Genomic DNA, 25,293 nt, shown 5'->3' with positions numbered 1-25,293 from the left:
CCCAGCAAAGCAGAATGCCAGACCTGGGCAGGATTCTGAGCCAGGCAAACAATTTCCTAGCTCCAGATGATATCCATACACGTTTTGATGTACACGTTTTTGCCTGGCACCATGAACTGCTCTCTGTTTATCAGGGAGGAAGGCATTGATGTGTGTTCCCTCTATACACCCCAAAGCCTCCAGGAATTATAAAAGCCAAGTCTAATAAGGATCCAACACAAAAACAAACCCTATAGGAACTGGGTCATTCTCTGTACGGGGGTTGAATGTGTTGTCTAAAGCAAAGGCAGGAGCACTTGAGACTCACACACGTTCTCTGTGCCTCCAGGCTCGTTATTTTAATCTGCATCACACCATTTCCCATGGTGAACTAACGATGACACTGAATGGGACAAAACCCACCTATTTATAAAGCTGGATATGGATCAAAAACACAGAAAAGCCAAGAGGTTTTCTAACAACCCCCAGAGCCTGAAAATGTTACTGACAGCAGGGAGTTTAATCCGTGATTTCAGACTCGGTGCTTAGTACCATCTAGAGGGCAAAAAGCACACCATCAGAATGTTGTTATTTGTACAGGGATATTATGCAGGAGCAGCCAAATGTCCCTGTGAGAGCAGAGCAGCTGGACTGGTACATACCCCGGAGGATGATGATGCTGTACTCGTCTCTTAGGTGAGGTCCCTGCACTTGTTGGGGACTTGTAAATACTCTCAGAGGAAATGATCCAGGTAAAACGTTCTTGTTAATGGTTCTGAGTCACAGCTATTTTTAAAAAAAATGCATTTCAGTAACACAGCACGGAGGATTAAAAGTGGGTTTTTTCCCAGAAATTTAGTTCCCGTTTCATTGCCTATTTAGTTTATCTCCCTGCAGACTGCCTACTTCTCATTTAGCACCAACAATTCTTCACCTCAAAGCCACTGTGCCCCCAGGAAGTCAAAGCAAGTTAAAATACTGCGTGATAAACCAATTTTTCTGCATTGGGGGGCACAAGGAGCTGGGGGGACACAGCCAGGACAGCTGACCCCAGCTGACCACAGGGATATCCCAAACCACACAGCATCACCCTCAGCACATACAGCTGGAGGAGAAGGAAGGAAAGACATCCTGAATTTCTCTTCCCAAGTCATTGTTACACATGGTGCAGCCCTGCCCTTCTGGAACACCTGCCTGCCATGGGAGGCAGTGGATAATTTCCCTGTTTAGCTTTGCCTGCTTGTGCAGATTTTGCTTTATCTGTTCAGATGTGTGGTGCTGCTTTGCCAGCTGAGGTTACACCTCACTACCTGGCTGTCAGGGGTTAAAGTGTCAAAGGCAGGGGCTGGAAAATCAACAGGCCTCAAGCAGCAGTCCCAAGATAGGTTTTGTGTCTCCGTGGACTTTGCTGGTCATTGTCAGCTGGAGACAACAACTGGGCACAACGGTGGAGAGCACTTTGAACTCTAATCCCCATGGCAGAGCAGTCGAATTCTCCTGTCGGGATTTCCATCCTCTCCAAGGTCTTGGCAACACTACACAGGACTTGCAGGAGCCCCAGATACAACAGCAGAGCGAGCTGAATAGCTGGGACCCACTGCTGCTTTCATCATGCCCAAGGGGGCTGACAGTCAAATGGAAGTGAGTAATGTCTCAATTTTATCCTCATTTAAATTATCAGCGTCTGGATTCCTGTGTGAAACATCCTAACAAATTCCTCACATGGGCAGTCACAGTGGGGCTGGGCAGGACACCTATGGCTCTCTGTGGACATGGGAGAAATCTGCCAGAGAACACAGCAATCTCAGCCTATTTACAGCACCCAAACATAATACACACAAAAACAGTCTGTACACTCCATAGGAAAATTTTCCAAAGTTTTTTTTAATGTAATTCCATGTCAGGACATGAGCAGACACCTCATCCCACTGCAGCTGCTGCACAACCTCCCAGGCCAGCTGAGATAGTGCCTCTTGCTGTCACCTGTCCCCCACATACAGAATGGATGGAGGGGGTTTTCTGCAGCTGGAAGTTATTAAAGTTATTAATTTTAAAGTTATTTAAAAAGCAAACACACCGTGCCCAAAGTGGCAGAAATTCCAGTGCTGCCCCTCTAAGGTTTGTTGCCCGTGTCAAGGGCTGGTGAGAAGATGAAAGGGCTGGGGACATGCACTAGGTCAGGACACTTCAAAATGCTTTACTAAATCCCACTTTTGAAAAGCACCTTGGAAATACTCCTAAATCTAATAAATATTCACCTCTTCCTAAAGCAAGATGGCTCATTCCTCATACTTTTACCTGGGCTCCTTAGAAAGGCACAGTAAAAACGCTGAGTGGAAAGATCAGGAACACGAAGGGAACCAGTCAGGATTTAAAAACAACAACAAAAAAAATCGAAGTCTGTATTGGTTCCAGTAAAGACTTGAAAATATAATTTATTTCCCTGAAGTTTTGCCTTTTCCTGACAAATGCTGCACTTTTCCCTGGTGGTCCAGCAATGTCCTGTGTAACTCTGGTAATATTTACAGTGCTAAGGGTGAGCACCATTCCTAAACTTTCTCCTTGTCCTCTCCTTCTGCCCTCATGTCAATCTCTCACCCCTTTTTGGCATCAGCCTTCAGCCTCCCTCCCCTTTTTAGCCTCTACTTTTCAGCCTTCTAACCTTTTTGGCTTTTTTTTTTTTTTTTTTTTTTTCTCAGCCTCTACTTTCCTATCCATCCTCCCAACCTGACTCTATCTTTACTTTTTTTTGACCTCTGTTTTTTCCCAGCTCCTACTTTCAGCCACCAAGGCAAAAGGGCAGAGCCTGGTGTTATTTCCATCAAGTGCCATTCATTAACAGAACCGGCTGTGAGGCAGTGAAGTCACAGAAAGAAATAACAACCCTCAGCCACAGGATTTTTGCATGAAAATGTGGCCTTGATTAGTGGCTGGTGGTAATTGAGTGGCAATTGTACGCAGGAAAGTGCCAAGAGGGGGACCAAGGCTGCTTGTCTTGATTGACATCGCCGTGAATTTTGATGCTGTTAATGTGCTGCTTAAAACTTCCTGGAAAATTCATTCTCAGCTTGCGACACACCAAGGTATTTCTGGTTAATTGCACCTCCTTAGAAGCAGGTACGTAAAAAAAAAAAAAAAAGATTTTTTGGCTGTTAGTGTGTTTTCAGGTTCTGCTTAGTTGGACGGTAATTTAATTCACAATTTACAGAACTTGATGGAACACAGCACCTCAGGCTATGAGCTTGTCCTTTCTGCTTGTCCAGGCCGGCTTGTGCTTGTCCGTACTGTAAACCACAGGAAAATTAAATAAAATCCTTTAGACTGAAACTAAATAATTCAATTTATTGTATTTTGCTTTCAGAATGAAGCCAGCCGCAGTGAGGTGCTTTAATTCTGAATAAGAGCATCCACACAAGAGCCGAGACACTCCAATGCACTTCCACGATCTGTGATTATTTTCATGATCTGTGATCATCTCCCTGAGCATCCTCTGACAGAAAACCTGACTGCCAAGCCAGTGCGAGTTTGGTTTTCAAAGGATGCAACCACACGGTCTCTCCTTTCATCCCAAGAACCAGATAAACCTCCCACTCTTCAAAGCTGCTCCTCCTCGTCCCTGCATAGCAAAGAAAAATGTAGACAAGCTGTAGCTGAGGAACCTCCTGAGCGAGTTTTTGGCTTTGTTTAACTTAGACTTCGGTGCATTAAGAGCTTCTCCTTAAGCAAATCCCCGAGGTTATCCTGTTCCAAGAGCTTTGTGAGTCGTTAGTGGAGGTGGACTTTTGTCCTCGGGAACAAAGCGCTGGCTAATCTACAAAGGCTCGGTGGAGGGAAATACGGAGGGAAGGAGGTGGGTGTGAAAACACACCTGGCCGCCAGCTCAGAAAGAGACAAAAAAAAAAAAAAAAAAAAAAAAAAAAAAAAAAAAATCTTTGATTTTACACATAACACGTTACCAGTTCCTGGTTTCAGGATTAATAATTTTATTTTTTTTTTTCTCAGATTTTTCTCTCCTCCACATCGCATCTCTGTGATGCCAGGAGGAACCTGATAAGAAAGCTGCTTCCAAAGTCCTGGGTAAGGAAGCCCATCAATGAGAGGCATAATTTGCATGTTTAATTATACCCTCTGCTCTCTCTCAGCCTCAGGTTCCCAGCGCCTGGTTCACAAATAAACTGAAAGGAGCCTGGGATGTTGGGGCACAGGAAATTCTTGGGGCACAGAAAACTCTCATTCTGGATTCAAGAACAGGGGAGGAAAAGTGGAATTTAAAACAAGATGTAGCAAATACTTCAAAAATCAAGACCAAAGGCCAGGACTCAGCAGCGAATGGTTGCAGTGATGTGGATTTGGGGCAAGAATGTGTCTGCTGGAAATTTGGGAAGTATCCACAAATCCCATCACTTGAACCATCAAGGAGCTAATCACCAGTGAAATTTTCTTCTCTGCTAAGATTAATTTTGATTGTTAAGATGAGAAGTGATTGGCAACAAATTAGAAGAAAAGGGCTGTGTTCCTCTTTTCCCATTCTCTGGATTTGTCTGGATTTGTTGTCTGTTACAGCATCTCAAAACTGCAACAGTTACACCAGAAAATAATAAAAATTACCAGTATTATCATTCCAGTTTCATCAAAGCAAAGCAGGGGGATCGATATCTATTTTAATGCAGATGAATTCCAGATTTAATGACACTGTACAAAGTGTTACAGAAAACCTCCTCCAAGTATGGCTTTGTAGTCATTAATTTATGGGTCTTTGGGGATAATGGCAGCAGCATTTGGAGCCGGGAGAGTTTTAAGAAAATAAAGAAAACGTGGCCAGCCCCCCCTTGACTGTGGATGATTTTTTCTAGTTGAATTCCCAAGGACTTGAAGCAAATCAATGTCAAATTCACTGCAGAAGTTTATTGTCTCTCAGAAATTCAGGTAACGTGAGGAGGAAATACACAATTGCATGAAAAATTTGAAGAAGTGGCTTTTTTTTCCTGTGTCCTTTTTTTTTTTTTTTTTTTAGGTATATTTATATATGTGTGTCAATCTTTGTGGGGAAAACAACAAAATAACAAGCACAGACAAGGAATGAAGGGTCACTGGTTTGGTGTCATGATTACCCTGGACTTGCTGGTTGTTGTGTCTGGCAGAAACACAGAAATGTCAGCAATTATGACTTCCTGCATTTACTGTGATGAACCACAGGGCCTTTTATTTTGAAGGGGTTTACAATAATATATACAAGCTCAAATTTGAGTGTCATTTCCTTCGAAGTAGCGAATGGTAATTTGAAATAATTAAGTCTTAGGACTATATTGCCTTAGAAACAACCAGAGACTGGCTCAGAAATTTAGAACGAGAATAAACCACTATAAAAATCACATTGCTGGGATTCTTGGGGGTGTTCTGTGCAGGGACTTTGTGGTTCACTCCTAACCCAGATATTCTGTGATTCAACGACACCCAGGTTTAAAGGTTAACGATGCAGGTTTAAAGTTTAAAAACCCTTTAAGCACAATGTTTAATTTCGCTGAAGATGAATTAATGTGCATAACGCAGTCACATATAAAGTGGTAATGCACAGAAGACTGATTTGGTATTAGTATATGGTTATAGTTTGGTATGAGTCTCTAGTTGCATATATAATTATATGTAAGATAGATGAGTGTATATACGAGTGTATATATATACATCTATGAGTGTATATATATCAATACATAATTTGGTACGGAATTTAGTACAAAATCACAATTTTATAAACGTAAAAGCCCCTCAGGAATTAACCAGCCCGGCCGCGGGTGGCAGCCCCGATCCGAAACCCAAACAACCCTTGCAGGTCAAGGCCGGCGGTGCCCGCCCGGGCGGTCCCGGGGCACGGCGGTGCCGCCGCGGGCCCGCTGCCACCCGGTGTCACCCGGTACCGCCTCACGCGCGGCCCGCGGGGTGACGCCAGCTCAGCTCAGCTCAGCGCAGCGCCGCGCAGGGCGGCGGGGGACGGACGCACGGGCGCGGGCACGCCGGCATGCTGAGGTAACGGGCGCCGGGGAGCCGCGGGGCCCCGCGGGCGGTGGGTGCGGCGCTGAGGGGCGGGCGGAGAAACGCGGGCGCGGCGCCGTGAGGTGACGGCGAGGCCCTGGCCCAGCTCCTTCCCCTCACGGCGCGGGGGGCGCCATCATGGCTGCCGGGGGGCGGTTGCGCCCGCCACGGCCACGTGGGGCAGGGCCGGCCGCGCGCGCCGCTCTGGCCAATCGTAGCCCAGGCTGGCACACAGCGACCAATCGCAGACCGCCTCCTGCCCTAGGCCCCGCCCCCCGCGGGGGGCCGCGCTCACATTCCCTCGCCCTCAAGGAGAAGGAAGCGTCCCAAGCCACGCCCGTTACGCCCGCGCCGGCGCGCGGGAGTCCGCCCCTTGAGGCGGTGTAGCCAATGGGAAGCCGGGGGCGTGTCCTCGGGGGGGAGAGGCTATAAAGGGTCGGCGCGGCAGGCGGGAAGGGGTAAGATGGCGGCGTGGAGGCGACTGGTGTGACCTGCACCCATCGTGCCGCGTCCTCGCAGGAGGCGGGCGGGTCCCCCCGCGGCAGCCCCGGCCGCTGCGTGGCGGAGCGACGACGAGGAGGATAAAAAGGGCGCTGCTGCTGCAGCCGCCGCCATGCCCAACATCAAGATCTTCAGCGGGAGCTCGCACCAGGACCTGTCCCAGAAGATCGCCGACCGCCTGGGCCTGGAACTGGGCAAGGTGGTCACCAAGAAGTTCAGCAACCAGGAGACATGGTGAGGCGGGGCGGGGCGCGGCCGCACTACAGCTCCCGGCAGGCCGCGCGGCCCTGCGGCCCTGGGTATCGCGCGGCCTCCGCGCGGGGGATGATGGGGGTTGTAGTTCGGGGGCGCGCGGTCGGGCCCGGGCTGCACCGCGGCGGAGCCGTACTTGGAGACATCCCCGGAGCGCTCCCGCCGAGCCCCCGCTGCCCCGCAGCCCCCGGGTGCATCGCGCACGTCTCCCCGGGCAGAGCCGTGTCTCGGTGCGGGGCGAGGCCGGGCCCCGGGAGCCATGTGCGGCCCGGGCCGTGCTGCAGCGGCCCCCGCCCCACACGGGCCCCACACGGGCTTCCCCCGCCGCCTCCGGAGCCTCCCCCGCACCCGGGCCCTCGTGGGGCTCTGCAGCTTGGGGCTTTTGTGTGACCTGGCCGCTGTGGCAAGTGTTAAGGCGGTGTAATTCGCCACCCGCACCTTGCCCCCTCCACCCCAAACCCGCGAGGTGATGGGACGGCGCCTCTCGGAGTTACACCTACACTGATTAGGCTTTTTCATGCTTAAATCTAAACTCTGATGACTTGAGGCGTGATAACTTTGTATTTAGCGTGTAGCTGGAACCTTTAAACTTCTCTGAGGAGCTTCAGAGTCTTAGAAAGCACTGATAGAATTTAAGAAAAGAGAGGAGGCTCACACCTCCGTACATCCCACGGTGCATTCGCAGTCATGCAGTCTGTTTCCCTCAGGCTTTGAAACCTGACATTCGCCTTCTTTTATGTATCTGTGCTTTAAAAATCTTGCTGTCATCCTACGTAAAGCTAAAAGGGAGGTTTAAAGTTGTTCAGAGCTCCTTAAGCTTGCTTAGGAGAATACACTAACCGTGTATATACCCCAGAGTATAATACTGAGAACCTTGATTGCTCCAACCCACTCCTTCTGGAAACAGTATTTTTTTTCCCACGAAAATCCAGGATGTACGTGTGACGTACATTATGTTTCCCTTGCCATGGGTATTGATTGTAAAACCTCTGAGGTAGTACAAAGAGTCGTAGAGGAGTTTAAAAAAAGTTCTGTTTGATTTACAGCCCTTGCACTGTTCTCATTGTTCATTATTAACTGCTCTTACCCATCTAGCTGGCTGGCCAGCAGGTTCCTATGCCAGCAGGTAATGTGACTTGAAGACTTAAAAAAGATTTACCCCAATAAACTGACAGCAGGTGCTGCCCCAAAAGAGTAAGACTGTTTCAACAGAATAATTCATAGGTTTTTTTGTACCATAAATATCTTAAATATTGGAGATTACACCTGTGTGCTATCTGCTGATAATCAGACACTTCCCCAGCAGAGTTCTCACTGACTGAAATGCTCCTCAAGAGATGGATGTATCCTGTAAGTCAGTGGGCAGTAAAGATGACAGCAGCTCACTGAAGGATATTGAGCAGTAAGGCTATAAATAGATCACAGTTATCAGAAAAAGTTTGAAGAAGGGATCAGAAAGGTCAAAGAAGGAAATATTAGAATTAGAACTCTACCCTGAGGGGCTCTGTAAGTGAAGTGGTTTCTTTCCCACTCTTTCTGGTGTCTCCATACATGCACTGGGGCTGGCATTTTGCTGCTGGCAAACAGGACCTTTGGCTTGTATTCAGACCCTTCATCAGCAGGGATTAGTGTGCACTGCATCCAGGAGGAAATTAACCCCAAAAGCCTTTCCAGAGGGGAAGGCTGGAGTGCTTCTCTGCTGGAGCCACTGCATGGCTGTTCTGACTCTCAGTCTGATCATTGGCTGTGGTGTTGCTTTGGTGGCAGTTTGACCCCGCTCTGTCTGCTGGCTGGCCATGGTCCTTGCTCCTTTGTACACTGCTGCTTTTAGAGGTGGCTGTGCTTGTGATTCTAGGGGAACAAGGCCTGCTCTGGGGTGTTTACATGCTCAGCTTGTGTTGAGATCAAGAGTACAAGCTGAGTGCTTTTAGCCTTAGTGGCCGGACCATTAAATCTGATCAGTGAGCGCTGTAAAATAGCCACTGAGCAAATAAACAGCAGTGTTCCTGCTCAACAGCCTTGGTGATATGGCCCTGTCACCTGCAGACCCCTGGGAATGCAGTGCCTTGGTTGCTCTGCAGGCACAGGTAATGGCTGTGCTTTAATTTCTATTTGGCTAAAACTCTCTCCTCATCCGTTTCCAGCGTGGAAATAGGTGAGAGTGTTCGTGGGGAGGACGTCTACATTGTGCAGAGTGGCTGTGGGGAAATCAATGACAATCTGATGGAGCTCCTCATCATGATAAACGCCTGCAAGATTGCCTCAGCCAGCAGAGTCACAGCTGTCATCCCCTGCTTCCCTTACGCCCGGCAGGACAAAAAAGACAAGGTAAGGGATGTGGTAAAGGTTTCTGCAGGGAGGTTGAATGCACACCTTGAAAGTCCTGACTGCTGGAGAGGATTTAAATTAAGTTTTGTCATCTCCTCTGAATATCCAACCTCTCTACATTTTGTTAAACTTGAGGACAGTGGACTGCCAAATGATCTTTTTATAAAGATCTAGTTCTTCTTGAAAATATACTAAAGTCTAATCACTAGCTGATGAAAAGATGCAATGTTAATGAGTGCTCCTTTTAGTAACTGCTTGTGAATCATTGCCTGGAAGCAGAAGGCTGACATCTTGATGAAGGAGTTGAACTTGTCTTATACTGTCGTTTTTTTTCTTATACCAGAGTCGAGCTCCAATCTCTGCCAAGTTGGTTGCAAACATGCTGTCTGTGGCAGGTGCAGATCATATAATCACCATGGACCTGCATGCATCTCAGATTCAGGTAGGAGCAAAAATCAGGGAAGCACTTAACCAGTTCCAGTCTGGGCCTCTTGACTGCTTTGCAATCTTTGCAGTCATCTGCTTTTTTGAGATACTGCAGTGATCAAGACCTGGGAATTTGGGACTGGATGGGGAGGTGGGTAACAGGTTAACTTGTAAATGAAAGTATAATTGTTCTTCATCAGACTGTGTATTGGGTTTTGTGTAGATGAACTAGTAAATGATCAATACAGGTTTGTTGCCACACAGTGACACTGTTTATTCTTCACTAAACCTTGGAGGAATGTGAGATGGAGTGTCCTTAAAATCTGAGCAGAGCATTCTGATGCTTAGTGTGTTGTCTTGGAGAAGTGAGCAGTTAGTTCTGCCCTCAGGTGTCCTGACACAGCTGCACTTGTGGGTTAAGTTGACCAGGGCAGTGATCTCATAGCTTGCCTCTGGGAAGATGGGCAAATCCCACTTGCATCCATTCAGTGCCACCCTCCCACACAAGCTGGCCTTGGTTCTCTCCCAGGCTGGTAATGAATTGAAAATCATTCATGGGCTTTGTTGGCTTATGAACAAAATATCTCACAGGGCAATAAAGTCTCGACCTGGACTGTGTAACAAAACTGGCAAGAATGTTTGCCAGGGAGGGGAGGAGCTGCAAACTCAATTTGATTTTGTTTCTCTCCACCTTGAGCAAGTGCTCGAGACCAAGAAACTAACTCAGTGCAACTGAGAGGAGTGGGGCAGAGGGAAGGATGTCTGTTGTATTGCTGTAAAGGGTAAGATAGCTACTGCCTGGTGAAGAGGCGGGCTGGCTGTTTTAATAGTTTTAAGTGCAGTCATGCACATTTCAGTATGATTTACCCAGAAATATTGAATATTGTCTCAGATTAAAAAAATCTCTGAAGGCACAGCTGAGAAGGCTCTCAGAAAGAACATGGAATAACTGAGCCCAAGGGAGTCCCCCTCTTCATTTAAGGGCCTGGGATTGGTGTGTGCTGTAGGGCTAACCTTGCACCAACAGCAGTGATAAGATTTAATGGGATAATTTGTGCATGTGTGCTTTCAGCATCTGGCTGGTTTCAGCCTGGTTCTTGTAGCTGCTGTGCTGCTGAGCACAGAAGGAATGATGGTTGAGAAGGGTTTGTTACTCTGGACCTTGAAACATTCCTCAGCAGTACCTGCCCCTCACTCTCCTGCTTGTTACTCCAGGGTTAACTTCTGGCTTTTAGTGACCTGTGAGATTTGGAGAAGTCTGCAGGGTCACTGTAAAGTTACAGAACCGGCTGCATTAGTTTACAGACAGATGTTACTCAAGCCTGTTTTGTAGATGTGAACAGTTTGGGTAATGAGCTTTAAAGACTGACTGTAAACAGGCAGCCAGCTGCTCTGGAAATGAGTGCATTTGCTGCAGGATTTCTGCAGCCCTCAGGACAGAACTAGTTTCATTTTGTGGAGGTGTTAAATGTAAAGTGTTATTTATGCTGCTGAACTATTTCTGGCTCTGAAGACTTCTTACATTACTATTCTGTGTATCCCAAAGACTACTGCCCTTACACCAAGGGAAGTAAAAAGGAAAGCTGTGGAAAGGTGATGACTACATGCCTGATGATATAGAAGGCTTTTTACAGCTGTTTCTGGAATGGGACTTTCAGCTGCATCTGTTCCTGTTGTCTTCCTTGCAGGGTTTTTTTGATATCCCTGTTGATAATTTATATGCCGAGCCTGCTGTACTGAAATGGATCAAAGAGAATATTCCAGAGTGGAAGAACTGCACCATTGTTTCACCAGATGCTGGTGGAGCCAAGAGGTGAGCTGTCAGGCAGGTAGCTTGAGATGCTGCTTCTGTGTCTACTTCAATGTGACCCTATTTTTCAAACATGTTCCTTCTGTCAGTCTGCCTTCTCTCAGACAGTCTGGGACAGCTGGTGGGAGTGGTCAGATATTCTTCCTAGGGAATGTTCAGAAGCTTTCTTGGGCTACATGGAGGATTAAATAGCTTCTAGAATCACAGCTGCATAGGTAGGAATTGCACAACAGCTACATCCCTTGGACTAAACCAATTTTTATGCCATTTGAAGGAGGAAATAGTGTAGCTTACATTCTTATGCCAAGGCAATCTTGCTGATGATGATTAATGATACATTTTTATTCAGGCTGCTTTCTTTGCAGAATTAAACTTAGTCTGTTGAGGCATTTTCTTACTTTATTACCCTGAATTTGAATATGTAGCTGTGATTTAAGCCTGCTGCCACTCTTCATCTTCTCTGAGAACAAGGAAGATAAGATGGTTCCTTTCCAAAAAGCAGCAGCATATGCCATAGCACATTTCTATTTTGATAGCCTGACAATCTCCCATCTCCCTGCAGACAAACATACCAGTTTGTGGGCAGCTCAGAATGTTCTCAGGTGCTTTTTAGGAGAGACTAGGCTGTTCCTTGATTCTTCTGTCTGAGGGCTGCATATGAACAGTAAGGAGACACAGATGTATCCTTTAATCCAGGGCTGTCACACTAAAATGTTGGTGTGTGCTGATCTGATTCATGTGCCTCAGAATGTTTTAAGGGATGTGTTACAAACAGCCAAGAGACACTGACACTGGTCATTATTTGTCTTCTGTAGCTCTGCTGTGGTCCATGGATTGGGCAAAACCTTTGTATTCAGCTATTTCTGTAGCTTGTTGCATAACACAGTATATGAAGTGCCAAACCAGCCAGATATAATCTGACTCATGAAAAAATCTGCTCAAAAGCCTCTTATGCTGAAATGTGTCAGTCTCAGTTGGTGCAGTATTTTATGGAGATTCACAAAGCCAAATACTTCAGTTTAGTTTAACAGTCTTGTGTAGGACAGTCAGGATGATAGGTCTGATCTAGTGGGGCTAAGAGTCTACTTAGCTCAACTGTAGAAAGTCTTTGGGGCATGTGTGTTTTACTCCTTCCACACTTAATGCTTTTAAACTCCTTACTATTCATCAGTATCAATATATAAGTTAAGGTCCCTCTAGTAAGGTTGTTCTGCAGTCACTTTAATGGAAATCAGTGTGAGGTGGTGTATTTGAATTTCCCGGATGTGTAATCCTGCCACAATCTGTGCCAGTGCCTGTGTGCATGATGATTGAGTGCTTACAAGAGTGCCAGTAAAGCCCTGTCACAGCACAACTTAAGTCTTTCCAGTGTAGTGTTACAAAGATGACAACTTTCCAAGTGTTTGGATCACTTCAAGTTTGCTGACCTTGCTGTTTGAGGTTTGTTTTCAGCTTAAATGCAAATTAGTTTACAGTGGTCATGATGAAAGATGAGATCTGTTTGCTGTCACTGAGGGAGATTAGATCAGAGGTTGCAGTTTAGCTGCTCGAAGGGAAACTAAGGTGGCAGAGTGCCTTCTATTAATTGCTTGGGAGCAGTAGCAGACGTGGTGACAGCTCCTCTTAGTGCCTGATACTGAAAGAGCTTTGTTTAAAGCTGCTGTGTGGAGTTAAGTGCTGTTGGGGCACTTCTCTCTCTCTCCTCAGAGTGACCTCCATCGCAGACCGGCTGAACGTAGACTTTGCCCTCATCCACAAGGAGCGCAAGAAGGCCAACGAGGTGGATCGCATGGTGCTGGTGGGGGACGTCAAGGACAGAGTGGCCATCCTGGTCGATGACATGGCAGACACCTGTGGCACCATCTGCCACGCTGCAGACAAGTGAGTGGGGCTGCCTCCCTAACCCAGGAGCCTGCTCTTGCTGAACGCTGTGTAATGGGTTAAGCAGATTGCTTGCATGGCAAGTTTTACATGGCTCATGCAGTTTCTTGATTATTCGTGTTATACAAAATAAGGAAAAAAAACCCCAGTTATAGTTCTCACAGTGGAATAGGTAGAAGACCACTGTCGTTCTGATTCTTTAGCCTTTTGATGATTGTTTACATTCTTGAACTGGAGTTTCTCAAAACAATGTAGATTGTTTTCATATTTCTCTGTGATAGACTTCTGAATTGACCATTGGGGTCAGAGAGGTGTTCCTCTCATCTACCAATCCTTGACCAAATTCCAAATCCTATTTAAACCCTAAATCATAATAAATTGGCCCTTCTTTTCCTCACTTCAGCCTGACTGGTGAGTGTGTGGTTCTTTCATGTCCATAACAGCAACACACCATAGTGTCTTTTTTTTTTTCCCTTGAATTAAAAATGTACCATCACTGACCATGCCAAGTAGAGCTAAGTGTTGTCTGGTCCATCAGCTGATTTTGTATTAGAAATAAGCTTTTCAAATTTGGTATCATTCATGCCTTTTACACTAGAAACACCAGCATATGCAAGTTGGTTAACTGTTAAATACAGTATTAAATATTAGTGCAGTATTTCATGCTGTATTAAATACAGTATTAAAGTATTAACACAGTATTAAATATCTGCTACCTTGTGTAAGCAAAAATTACAGAAGGTGATTTGTATGATCTGTTCCAAATATTCCAGAGCTAAGAACAATGGGGTTTTTTCAGTGTGTGCTTTGCCTGTGGTGGATTTCATGGTACTTGTAAATTTTTTTTCCCCCAAGTCAATAGAGAGGGGGAATCAAAGGTAGCCTGTTCCCTAAGCACATGGTGCTGTCTTCTGTCATGATTACCACGTGTCCTGCACTAATGTCAGCTTCATACTTGCTGAGAATTACTCAGGCTTCTCCTTTCCTCCCTCCTTGCAGGCTTGTGTCAGCTGGAGCCACCAAAGTTTATGCCATCTTAACTCACGGGATCTTTTCTGGGCCAGCAATTTCCCGGATCAACAATGCCTGTTTTGAGGCAGTTGTAGTCACAAACACAATACCCCAGGAGGACAAGATGAAGCAGTGCCCTAAAATCCAGGTGAGCGTCTTATTTTCTGTCACTCCTGGCGGGTGGTAGCCTTGTCTGTTCACCTGTTCTGTTGGGGGTGAGAACCCCACAATAGTGTCTAGTGCTGCTGGTGGTTCTGTTGGTACTGCCATCAATGTTGCCTGGTTCTCTTGGTCCTATTGTTATGGGGTAACAGACATGTAACACTGATAGAAAGCAGCTTCTGTTCCAGCTCATTTCAAATAATTCATTAAAGGATCTTTTTTTCAGGGTTTGTTTTACCTAGATCAGGTGTCTGATTTAATGGGGCCACCATGTAGGCAAGTAGTTGGATGTGTGCCCTTTGGAGGAGTGATGTGCTGAAGACGTGCAGTGCTGATACAGAGGCAGACAGGAACTTCTGATATTGGTGCTGGCAGCTTTGCTGTGCATGTCACTTTATGCCCAGCCTTTGCCATCCATATGAAAATGAAAAGCTGATAATGATTCCCAGAATCTGCTGTTCAGCCAGTTCTCAATCCACTCATCCAGTGTACACTTCTTGAGTTTGCCTGTGAGGATTTAATGCCTGACAGTGTCAGAAGCCTTGCTGAAGTTGACAATATCCACTGTCCCCCCTCACTCATCCAGGTAGTTACTTCCTCATAGAAGGTGATCAGGTTGGTCAGGCATGATTTGCCTTTGGTGAATCTGTGCTGACTATTCCTGGTCATGTTCTTGCCATCCATGTGCAGAGAGATGGCCTCCAGAATGAAGTGCTCTGTCACCTGTCCAGGGGTTGATGAGGCTGGCTGACCAGTAATTCTGGATTGTATTTACTTTCTTCCAGTCCTCAGGCACCTCTGCTGATCTCTAGGACCTTTCCAGGTGGATCATGAGTGCCTGGCTGTGATGTTTGCCAGCTACTGTTTGCCAGTACTCATGAATGTATCCCATCAGAGCCCACGGACTTGTGGATATCAAGCGTGGCCAAATGTCCTCTAACCCAATCCTCCCTTAAGAAAATCTTCTTTCCAACATTCCCTTACCTTGGTCTCCTGCTTGTCAGAGCAGACTGATGCATAGAAGGTGCTCACTCACTGCCTTCTCTGCATCCTCTGTCACCAGGGTCCCCCTTCTCTTTAGTAACAGGCCCACATTATTCTTAGGTTTTTCCAAATACATCAATAACAAAAGGAAAACATTCTTCTTATCCCTGTCATCCTTTGCCAGATATAATTCCAGATGGGCCTTGGCTTCACAGCACCAATATCTAGGACACAGGCATTTGGAGAAGTTCTGGCATTACTCACACTCAACCAATACTGTGGTGTGAGTGTAGAAGCTTCTTTCACTACTGTGCTGCTGGTGAAAGGGAAGCTGAACTGCTGAAGGTTGAAGCTGCAATCAATTTTAAGCTGCTTTTGGAAATATGTTATAAGCTGATTGCAAGCTGACGTTGGGTTGCAATTCTTTCAGCACTAACTTCTGGATGATACCCCTGCAACATCTAAAATATTTCTGGTGCTTCACCTTGTTTCCAGGCTCCACACTGCAGCTGGTGTAGGCAAAATGATAAACTGGCAACCTCTGTGTAAGTAGCTGTGTCCAAAGATTGCAGTGGAGCAGTTTTCCAGGTTCTAATGCCTCACATTTACACACTGATGTCTGATGCTGAGGAAAACAGAGCTAAAAGATTTTTCACAAATCTCAGGCTTTACTCTGCAGCTCGTTGGTTTTTTTTTTTCTCCTTCAGAGTCAAGCTATCTAGAAGATAAAAAATATTAAATATGGGTTTCACTTGGTTTCTTTAATGCACCATGAATATGGTGATTCTTACTAGACTACATATATTGAAATGCTTGAGCTATGGGGATTCAGAGCTGGGATTTGGCTGAGACTCGGCTTTTCCTCCTGGTACCTGTCTGACCCCACCAGATGGAGCCAGCACAACGCCTGGGAGTTGAGCTGCAGCACAGCAGCTTCATCTCTCAGACTGCTGGCAGCAGTGGTAAAACCTCTTGGCTCAGGGGAAGTGATTTTTTTCATCTTGATTTAGACTGCCCTAACTTCTGTGCACAAAGTGAATAAGAGAGTCCTGTGGTAAACAGACTGAGCCTAGGGACTCTGAGCAAAGCAAGGCAACAGTAGACTAACTCTGACAGACCAACTAGAATATTTGTAGTGCTATTTGTAAGGTCTCTTCAGGCTTATATGTAATTAAATCGTAATCCTGTGTAGAAGTAATTTGTCTGCATCTGGCGTGTTATAAATGTGGGTGATGAGTTTATTCTTTAGGTTCTCCCTGACTTCCCAGCCATTCTTTCAGGCTTGATGCCTTTTTTTCAGTGGTGCTGATGCATCTTTTTTCCCTTCCAGGTGATTGACATCTCAATGATCCTCGCAGAGGCCATCAGGAGGACTCATAATGGGGAATCTGTTTCCTACCTATTCAGCCATGTCCCTTTATAACAACAGATGTCAGCTGCTGCTTGTATGGCTTTTTTTTTTTAAACCAAAAGTTGTTCAGCTTGTTGTAAAGTTCAGTAGAAGACTCTGCTTGTTCCAGTGCAGTTCTCCACAGCTCCTGCTGAAGTCAGGCTTACTGGCTCTGTTCCCAACACTGGGAGGCTGGAGGGGGAAAGCTCATCTCTGTAACAGCCAACTCCACCAGCCCCCCTGTGCATGGAGCTGATCAGTAGCACTGACTCAATTCTGCAGGTCTGTGGAGAGCAGGACTGACACATGGCTAATTGCCACAATTATTTTGAGGGGGGGAGGGAGAGGGTTTGTCTGTGGGCAGGGTTAGATGATCTGGCATGTGCACCCTAAATTGTTTGGGAAGTAGAGCTCCCTAGGACATGTTGATCTGGATCTACAGCAAGAGCCCAAGAGACTGCTGGCTGTCTTACCACTCTGTACCTGACAGAGCCCTTGGAGAGTGGTGGGGAAGGCTTGTGTCTTGGCCAAGCTTGACCCTTGGTGAAGCCCTGGGAGACACCTAGGATTTGGTTCTGCTACAGCTTCTTCCCAGGAAAGGAGATCAGTGTAGCTTGCAAACTTGAATTCCTCTTAATTGTTGATGAAATGAAACGCCCTTGAGTGTGCTACACAGCAAAGTGAGGGTGAGAGCAGAGTCTGTGCAGTGCTGTGTTAGCTTAGTGGGGAAGGTGCATCCTGGACAAGTGTTCTTTTCTGAAAACTCTCACATAGAGAACTTGTGGTGGTTGCATGCTTTGGTTTCTAGTGCAGGCTAAAACCAGCTTTTCAATTTCACAGCTTCCTGTTAGCCTTGCTAGCTAACTAGAGAACTGCTGTCGTGCACTGCAGCTGCACCTTGACCTGCTGTGCAACCCCCGACCTGTTTTTTACCAGTACAGTAGTAAACAGAGCCTCTTTATCCAACAGCAGCAGGGTTGTTGCATCTAGCAAGTGCCTGCTCAGACGCTGGAGTGACCCGAAACACAACAGCTTTGTGTCCAGCTGGCTCAGCCTCTCATTCATTGCCTGTTACAGTCCTGTTATCCTGGAAGTTACTGACACATTGTCCTGCTCATTGTCTGCCTTTCCTTGAAAGCGTTGCTTGTTGAAAATACCTTAAGCCAAGGAGCACTGCAGGCTGCAGGACAACAAAACCTGAAGGAACCCTTGAAGTGGGTCTGATGCTTTTCAGGAGTGTTTATGGCAATGGATTTGAAGAGGCTGGTGATACATAATACTGGGAAAACTACAGATTTAACACCAACCTGACAGGCCACAAAGTGCCTGAAAGAAAAATACCAAAACTAGAGCTGGCTGAGGCTCTTGGATATAATAAGTACCATCTGAAACTTGAATACTTAGAAAATGTACCAGACAATCGTAAGGTAAACTGCTAAGTCTCTCTTGAACTCTTACGGTTTATAGACCAAACTGTTTTATTCTGGGTTTTTTTTTGGTTTTTGGTTTTTTTCGTTTTTGGTTTTTTTTAAATAAGCACTCCTCTTTTATTTGTTTTTGAGCTGGAGGAAGGGAAAAAGGGAAAAGAAGGAACTTGAAATTACTTTCTGGAGTAACCAGCATGGCTTTGAGAGGCTGGGGGCTGGGGTATAAGTGGAACTAACTGAAAGATGTGGTTAAAATCTAGGGAAGTACTTCTTTAGTTGTGCCTTTTACTGAAGACTTCTCTCCCTTCCTGAACTCCTGTCCTGTGGCAACGTTAACACTCCTATTAGTGTAGAACTTTTCTTTTTGTATAAGAATTGGTGTTTGTCTGGAAACTGTGCATCTCTTGCTTCTTTGCTTTGCATCCTGCACTGAGCTCTCCTGAGAGTCTGTGATCCCACCTCCTGTATGGGAGCCCCTGCTGCCATCCTGCTGCTGCCCTGAGAGCCAAAGGCCAGGACATCAGAGCAGCGCTGGGAGGATTTTCAGCAGCATTTGTGTTTAAAGTTAAGACCTGATGAAGGAATTAAACTTTTATTTAAAAACCATGGCCTCTGCCTGTAAGTGCTTCTAAATATCTTAAGTGACATGAATCTTCTGAGTTGGGTCATTTTAAGGACAGATGATGAAGTAATTTTTATTTAGAAGGGACTTTGGAAGGTCATCTGGTTTAACTCTTGTGCATGTGGCCAGCTGTGAAGTTCAGCTTGGCTCTGCTCACGTTGCGTGGAAGGAAAAGCATGGGACCAAGCACTGAGCAATTGCTTTTGTCCATGTTTGATTTCCTGGACTTAATTGTTAGAGGTGGTAGTGCAGCTTCTCTAATGCTGTTCAATTATGTATCTGAGCAGATTTGTTCACATAATGTTCAGGTGGGGGAAGCTTAAATATTTTAACAAGTACAAATGAAGAATTTGTAAGTGTCTCACACAAAGCAGATGATCAGAGGCAGAATTATGTCCTGAGGAACACTTGTTCTGACTAAACCCTGATCTTTTCTCATTGTGTGTTGCAGATAGGAAAGTATAAATGAAATTAGAAGATGAGGTGGCAGGTCTAGAGAAAAGTCCTTGGCATTACAGACTTCCAGGCCTAGGCTGAACATGACCACAGCCTCAGGCAGACATTTGCTGAGGATCATAATCATCATCCATCTGTTAAAATGTCTTGCAGTACTGGCCAGTGAATAAGTGAAAAAAATGGGTGTTTTTTTCCACCAAAATAGCAGGATGGGTGCTGTGGGTCTTGTCAGGATTATGTAGCAGATTTCACCTTCCTTTCATTAAAAAAAAAAGAGCTTTACAGCCATTTGTAAACAGGAGACCATTACTATTAGTATATAATGTTTTCTTAGTTACTTTAATAAAACCAGAGGTTCAAGTTGGGTGAGGGCACAGACTTAATATGCTGTGTGACATTGTAGCTCTTAAAAAGGATGGGAGAGACCTCCCTGGGACAGTTCTCATACCCGAGTCACTCTGTTCTGAAACCTTCAAATCAGAAGGGATGGAGACTTCACCAAAGTCTGAAGGTGAGCTGTGGAATGTCTTAAGCTTTCCTCACCGCTACCTGAGTTACTACTGTACAAAGCAAGTTATTTCCCAGGAGAAAATCTCAACCGAGTCAGTTGCTGTGCTCCTGCAGTTGGAGGTCTGGAGGAGCAGGATAGAGCTCCAGCAGCTCCCTCTGCCACAGGCACAGCCAGAGGGTGGTATTGGTGCTTCCTGCTGTTAGTTCACAGGAACAAGGAACACGTCAATCACTAGTCCTGTATCAGCCCTGCTCACCTGCCTGGTACCTGAAACTAATGCCCAGGGTGGGAGCTGAGCTTACCAGGTAAGCCTTGCAGGTAGCAGGATGTGTCCACTGTTTAAAGTACAATGAGACGCATTTTAAAGTAATTTGCTGGCACCTCCCTCCTGCCTTACTGATGTTAAGGAGGTCTCCTGGCATTAGTGTTTCTGTGATCTAAAGAAAGCAGCACCATGTCTTGCTGCTGTTGGGCAAGGGGAAAATGGTGTTAGGAAGCTCTTCTGTAAACTGCAGCAACATCCAGGGGAGGGATGAGCCCTCCTGTAAGACACAACAGCCCCAGTATGCTGCTGCCTTCCCGGGGCTCTCTGCTCTTGCCCCGACGGATGTAAAGAGTTGTGGCAGGAGGCTGGGGTGAAATTAGGAGAAAGTGCTGTCACCCTGTGGAGCTGCTCAGCCTGGCAGCTGTCATGGTGGTGCCCTGCAGGCAGATGGGTCAGGAGGCTGGGAAAAACCTCTGATCAGAGAAAACTTCCTGCCTCCTTCCTGTACAGGAGAATAAGGCATTCCTGGAAATGGCTATTGGGGAGGCTGTATCAGCCCTGCCAGCCTTGCTCTGTGTGAGATTTAAAACCCATCTAAAATGGCTGGCAGTCAGTCTGTGCTATTTCAGGTCAGAGCTGTCTTTGCTTTCTCCCTATCTGTTGATGTCTCAGTTCTTTTGTTATAAATTATTGAAAGCAGAAATGCCAAAAGACGTAAGAAAGAAGCTGGTTGTGCAGTTACGGGAGGCTTTGCTAATTTGTCAGGGGGAAAAGCTCTTGCTGGGTTATAAGCTCCTTTTTTGTTCTTTGTGCAAGATGGGTTTTAGCAGCTCCCCAGCAGCAGCCCCACCTCTCCCCTGCTGGCAGTGCACAGGGTTGGCTTTAAAGCTGCTCTGGCCGTGGTTTGTACGAGTGTGGTGGTGCCTGTGTGGCTTGAGGAAGGGGGAGCTCCCCTTCCCCTGCCTGCATGGCCGCCGTGGTGGCTTTGTGCCCAGACAAAGACCCGGGGGTTACAAAGTGCTGCAGCATCAGGAGGTGCAACACATCGTCCAGGGGCTGAGCCTTGCCAGTGGCGGGTGCAGCTGGTCTGCTGAGGGGCTGGGAGGATGGTGAGCAGGTTTTTGGGTGCAGCTGGTGCTGGCGAGGAGCTGTGCACAGGCAGGGTGGGGATCAGGTTCTTTCGCACTCGCTGCCTGCCAGGGACAAAAGCTACGTCAGACTGCAGCATCCACAAAGGAGAAGCATGTGGAGAACAGGCAAGCAAAAGGGGGAAGCTGAGGGGAAGGTGAGCACAGCCAGAGAAGTAAACACATGGTAAAACACTTGTCTGACTATTTGCATGAAGGCAAAAAGGATTTCCTGTGTTCATTTTGAAACTGCATAGATCTGTTGGTTCTCACTGGCTGTGCAGGAAGATGAGCCTTTTCTCACTGGGGCTGGGCTGTGTGATGCAGGCTCTGCAGGGTGGGTTTGAAGGATGCTCATGAAGGCTGCCCCTGCCTGGGCTTTTGCAGCTCCTGGCTCAGTGGCACTCTCCAAACCCGGCCCTGCCAGGGCCAAATCAGAGCTGCTCTGGGAGCAGCCTGGCCTGGAGCTTTGCCTGCAGCCTCTCCCTCCCTCCCCCAGGCACGAGAGGCTGTTTGCCATCCACACTCCTTTCAGAGGAGCAGCCTGGCCTTAGATCTTGGCCTTCGCCTTTTCAGCATTTGCCAACTCTTGGTGCTTCTTGAATTCAGAGCCCATATTCTGCCTGGAGCAAGAAGGTGCCTCAGGGCTTGTGGCAAAGGGCCACCTCCGGCCGTGACCTGCTGTCGCTGGATAGCACCAGTCCCTCCTGCCAAGACGGCAGTCGTCTTGCTAAAGAACACAAAGCAAGTGTTCCCTCCGGATTGCTGGGGATTTTCTCTGCAAAATCTCCAGTAAGCCCTGAGCAAAACCCAGAGGCTGGCAGGCCAGGAGGAGGTGGAGGTGAGAGCTGCTGCAGCACAGCTGCTACCCCTTGGTGCTCTGTAACAGGTTCCTGTTCACCATGGCACCAAGATTTCTGCAGAAAGGTTTTGGCAAGCCTCATCTGCCTTTTCCTTTTGCCTCTTCTCCTTCCCCTCATTCTCTTCAGGACCCTCCTGGCCCTCTACCCCCTCTCTATCCTGGTGGTCAGCATACAAGTGGCCCCCAGACTGCCACTATCCTTCCTGCTGGGATCAGACAGGCTGCCTGCACTTCCCCTTGGCTTTTTCCTACCAAAGGTGTTTTTCTTCCACTTGCACCCCAGCCCATCTGCACAGTTTGGGCTGCTCCCCAGGCTCGCTGCAGCCAAGCAAGAGCCTGTGAGTGTGGTCAGCTTCTTGTCCACCCTTGCTGCTTCTTCAGTGACCAGATCTCCCCAGGAAGTGCTGTGGCCAAAGGCAATGTAAACATGAGCTGGGCAGTGGCCAAGCATCTCTCACAAGTGTGAGAAGAGGGTACAGGGTACAGGTACAAGCCCAAGGCTTGCTTTATTCAAATTCTGCTTGAGCCGTGGGAGCATCCCTGGACACACACACACAGGCCACAGCTGCCTCCGTTACTTGTGGGGCACCTGCTCCTGCTAGTTTGAGGCTGCTGCCCCTCACACCTGGCACCCAGCTGGGTGTGCGCACAGGAGCGGCAGCGGGAGCCGTGCCCGCATGTGGGGGCAGCAGGGGCTGTGTGCCGGCTGTCCGTGTGCGCTGTGAGGCGGTGTGTGCCCGCTGACCCCTCACTCGGCGTGTCCCCCTCTCTCGCTGTCCCCCTCCCCGCCCGTCTCCCTCACGCCCCTCACGCTCGGCCCCGCTCGCGCCCCCGTCGCGCGGCACGGCGGGAGCGGCCGCCCCCTGGCGGGCCACGCGCTTCCCGGCGGGCGGGCAGCCAATGGGCGCGCGGGCTGGGCGGTGGCCGGGGTATAAAAGGCTCCGCCCCGCGCGGCGCGCGCTCCAGACTCACCTGGACGCGCAAGGAGCGGGATCGCTATCGGTACCGGCAGCGACCGCGCACCGCACCCGCCGCACACCGCACCCTACAGCGCCGCAGGTACGGGCTGGGCCGCCGAGGGGGGGCCCCGCGCAGCGCTGCTGCGAGGAGGGACTCGCCGGGGCGCCCCGGGGCGGGGGTTGTGGGCGCGGCGGGTCCCGGGGGGACACGGGTGCCTGCTGCGGGGAGGGCTCCCCCGGCCTGTGCGGGCACCGGGGGCCGCCCCGCACGGCTGCCCGGGCCCGGGGAGCGGCGCGGTGCCCGGGGCGGCGGCGCGCCCCGCCCTGCGCTATTGTCCGCGGCGGGGGCCGGGGGGGGGGGCCGGGGCCGCCTTTGTCTTCCCGTCCCCATCCCTCGGCTGACTGCGGCGGGGGTCTCGCAGGCAAAATGTGCGACAAACCAGACCTCTCGGAGGTGGAGAAATTCGACAAGAAGAAGCTGAAGAAAACCAACACGGAGGAGAAGAACACGCTGCCCTCCAAGGAGAGTGAGTGCGGGGCGGGGGGCAGCACGGGCGGGGCAGCGCCTTCGGGGGCCGGGCTCAGCGCCGGGGCAGAGGGGCGGCTTGGGGCGGCGGGGCTGTGGCCACGGGAGAGCCATGGGCAGAGGTGTGTGCAGCCCGGGGCAGCGGGCATGGGCACGGGCACGGGCACTCGGAGAGGGCTGTTGCATCCAGCTGGTCCCTCAGGGCATCACTTTCCTGCGGACAGGTGCCCGACTTGCTGCGATGCACACGTGTGGCTTGTCATCTTCTAGCCTGACTGTTAAACCGCCCCGCTTGGGATAAAACCACCAAACTGGCCACCAGGGCCTGAGCGAATCCTCTAAAACCTACTCCAGTGCATGCTTCCACAAAAAAAAAAAAGACCACTAGAGACTAATGGGCCTCTATTCTCTTGCAGCTATTGAGCAGGAGAAGGAATGTGTGAAGTCTTCCTAGAGAGAGATCGCCTGGCAGGAAGAGCAACTACTTAATTATTTTGCTTTGAAATGAATCATGTGGGTTTTTTTAAATTTACATCACGTACATGTATAGAAAACAGCTGTATCACCTAACACACTGTCCCACTTTGCTGGCAGCTTTTGGCAGGTGGGGGGACAAAGCATGGTCCTCTCAGTCCATCAGTAGCCCGACTCAATGCCATCTCTGCTGCTCAGCTGCCTCCTGTGACAGCACTGATCTAGCTCTGATGCAGTGGGGAGATGAGCAAGGGCCATGGAGGCTTCTGGGCATGGACCCCTTCTGCCTGGGGGAGTGGGGAACCTTTCTGGCCTCACCTCCAGCCTGGGTCTGTCTTGCATATTCTTCACTGACAGTGTTCTGTAGCCTCACTCACAGTTTTTTGTCTTCCTTGGGGGAAAAATGAGAAGTTTATTATAAAATAAAAAATTGTAATGATCTACCCTATGGCTCGTGGCCTCTTCCCTGACAAAGGTTCTGGCTGTAGCTTGGCTTGCCCTGGAGGGTGGGGAGGTCTCTGCCTGGTGCAGCAGCAGTGCTGGTTGTTCACTGTTGCTCAGAGGACAATGTGGGATGGTTCCCTGCAGGGTGAATCCAGCTTGGTGTTTGCTGGGGGATAGGTTCCTGGGGGAACTGGGAGTATTGCTGGCATGATCATGGCCACTGTGCTCCACCACCATCGGTGCATCTAAAAGCAGAAGTTAATCTTGGTCCTGCTGCCCATGTGAAGGCTGAGCCTCCTGCTTTGGAAAACTTGGTGTCCCCTGCCTAAAACCTTGTGCTGGGGCTGCTGCCTTGTCAGCTGGGCTAGAGATGCTGGCCTGGGTGCTGTGGGTGTGGCCAGGTCAGCTCTGCCCACCCAGTTCTTGGGGCACGGTTCTCCCATCACTGCATGGCACTGCCCTTCTGTTCCCCTTGAGCCAACCTCCACCCCTACCCTTCACTGAAGGTGGCTTTTGCAGCCCTGTAAGGGTGGGTTTGAATGCAGTAAATCCCTTGGTACTCTCTGGGCTGATCCCAGCCCTGCCTTGCATGGGTGGAGATCCCCAGGTTCTGCAGTTGGCCACCAGCACAGTGTGGGTGAGCTCTGAAAGTGCCTCCAGGTTTTGCTGAGGCTTCCTGGCTACTGCCAGGGCTTCCTCACCTCTACTTGGCCTGCAGGGTCACTGGACACACCAGGCCACTTATGGAGGAGGTGGAGGCAGAGTAACCAAAACTTGCCAGTTAAGAGTTTTGGTCAGTGTTCCTAATGAGCCTGGTCAGCTGGGGACAAACACGGGGCTGTTGCTCCTGTCTGGACATGGTGCCTATC

At 48.5% G+C, this 25,293-nt stretch overlaps 2 protein-coding genes across 2 annotated transcripts; both read left to right on the top strand.

Moving 5' to 3' along the window:
* Positions 1 to 6,466: 6,466 nt before the first annotated feature.
* Positions 6,467 to 18,784, top strand: PRPS1 (phosphoribosyl pyrophosphate synthetase 1). Its single transcript, XM_083876567.1, has 7 exons — positions 6,467 to 6,741; positions 8,904 to 9,087; positions 9,431 to 9,529; positions 11,202 to 11,326; positions 13,031 to 13,204; positions 14,204 to 14,363; positions 16,692 to 18,784. Exons 1-7 carry the CDS (start codon positions 6,620 to 6,622, stop codon positions 16,782 to 16,784), a joined length of 957 nt encoding a protein of 318 aa, XP_083732693.1. The 5' UTR covers positions 6,467 to 6,619; the 3' UTR covers positions 16,785 to 18,784.
* A 4,172-nt stretch (positions 18,785 to 22,956) lies between these two features.
* LOC310917923 (thymosin beta-15A homolog) lies at positions 22,957 to 24,423 on the top strand. Its single transcript, XM_083876539.1, has 3 exons — positions 22,957 to 23,080; positions 23,403 to 23,507; positions 23,923 to 24,423. The coding sequence occupies exons 2-3, from the start codon at positions 23,408 to 23,410 to the stop codon at positions 23,958 to 23,960; spliced, it is 138 nt and encodes a 45-aa protein (XP_083732665.1). The 5' UTR covers positions 22,957 to 23,080; positions 23,403 to 23,407; the 3' UTR covers positions 23,961 to 24,423.
* Positions 24,424 to 25,293: the final 870 nt, after the last annotated feature.

The sequence above is a fragment of the Zosterops lateralis genome, assembly GCF_965231275.1.
Source record: "Zosterops lateralis genome assembly, chromosome: 21".
Lineage (NCBI taxonomy): Eukaryota > Metazoa > Chordata > Aves > Passeriformes > Zosteropidae > Zosterops > Zosterops lateralis.
This window is presented reverse-complemented; position numbering and strand designations above follow the sequence as displayed.

Coding starts and splice junctions, on each gene's coding strand:
- PRPS1 (XM_083876567.1), top strand. CDS start 6,620: ATGCCCAACATCAAGATCTTCAGCGGGAGCTCGCACCAGGACCTGTCC. Junction 6,742..8,903: donor TTCAGCAACCAGGAGACATG/GTGAGGCGGGGC, acceptor ATCCGTTTCCAG/CGTGGAAATAGGTGAGAGTG. Junction 14,364..16,691: donor AGCAGTGCCCTAAAATCCAG/GTGAGCGTCTTA, acceptor TTTCCCTTCCAG/GTGATTGACATCTCAATGAT.
- LOC310917923 (XM_083876539.1), top strand. CDS start 23,408: ATGTGCGACAAACCAGACCTCTCGGAGGTGGAGAAATTCGACAAGAAG. Junction 23,508..23,922: donor CACGCTGCCCTCCAAGGAGA/GTGAGTGCGGGG, acceptor ATTCTCTTGCAG/CTATTGAGCAGGAGAAGGAA.